We start from the raw sequence: 839 nt of genomic DNA, 5'->3' as shown, positions 1-839 counted from the left end.
TCATTATGTCAGCGTCTGAATTAAATAGCAAGAAAAATGTTTCCCAACTATAAAAGTAAGTACCACAATAGCCTCCCGCAAGAAAGTAATTTTGAAGAAGAGACAGTGAGACAGGATTGTGGGGAATCACACCGCGCTCTCTGCTAAAACTGGATCGTTCACTGCAAATATATCAGCTTCTAATATTTTCTTTTCAGATGAATTTGCACAGGAAAAGTGTTATAACAGAAAAAAGGGAATTATATTGTCCAGGGTGAATCCATACAAAAGGAAAAACGTTGCACTGGGACAACGTATCTTACTAATTACACTTAAGAAGACCTTACTACCTACTGAAAAATATAATGACTGAATTCCTGGTTTGCTTTAATTAGTGCAATGGTGAACAGCCCCAGCCGAAGAGGCGTCGGAGACTGGACCGGAATATGATAGGAGAGCCAATGAACTTTGTACACACAATGCACAATGTATCTTGAATGTGAAATTACATGGATGAGTTTAGGAGTTTAATCACAGTGAAGAAATAAACCACCAAGAAATACAGCTGGCGTTGCAAAAGCTCATTTATAAAAAGTTACTACGCTTGGTGCACAAGAACAGAAAACAAGAGCCATCAGTGTAAAAGCATCAGAACAAAGCACCTCAAGTACTTAAAATTCATCAGAACTGTGCACAACTTAGAGAGAGGCATACATATATATATAATTGCGTGTTTTCTGGGGACTGCAAGCCTCTTATCTGTAGATTATAAAGGTGGGTTCCCAGCTTGTGACCAAGTGCTTATGCATTAATTCCTTGGATAGTGCCAAAAATTGATATGTTAGCATTAGGTCAGCCAC

General features: G+C 38.4%; 1 protein-coding gene across 1 annotated transcript; it reads left to right on the top strand.

The window, feature by feature from the left end:
• The first annotated feature begins 344 nt into the window (after positions 1-344).
• On the top strand, positions 345-476 carry LOC104273103 (CDC42 small effector protein 2-B-like). Its single transcript, XM_009868312.1, is given in 1 exon segment — positions 345-476. A coding segment is annotated over 1 exon segment (132 nt).
• The last annotated feature ends 363 nt before the right edge of the window (positions 477-839 follow it).

Source organism: Apaloderma vittatum, unplaced genomic scaffold (genome assembly GCF_000703405.1).
Source record: "Apaloderma vittatum isolate BGI_N311 unplaced genomic scaffold, ASM70340v1 scaffold3374, whole genome shotgun sequence".
Classification (NCBI taxonomy): domain Eukaryota; kingdom Metazoa; phylum Chordata; class Aves; order Trogoniformes; family Trogonidae; genus Apaloderma; species Apaloderma vittatum.
This window is presented reverse-complemented; position numbering and strand designations above follow the sequence as displayed.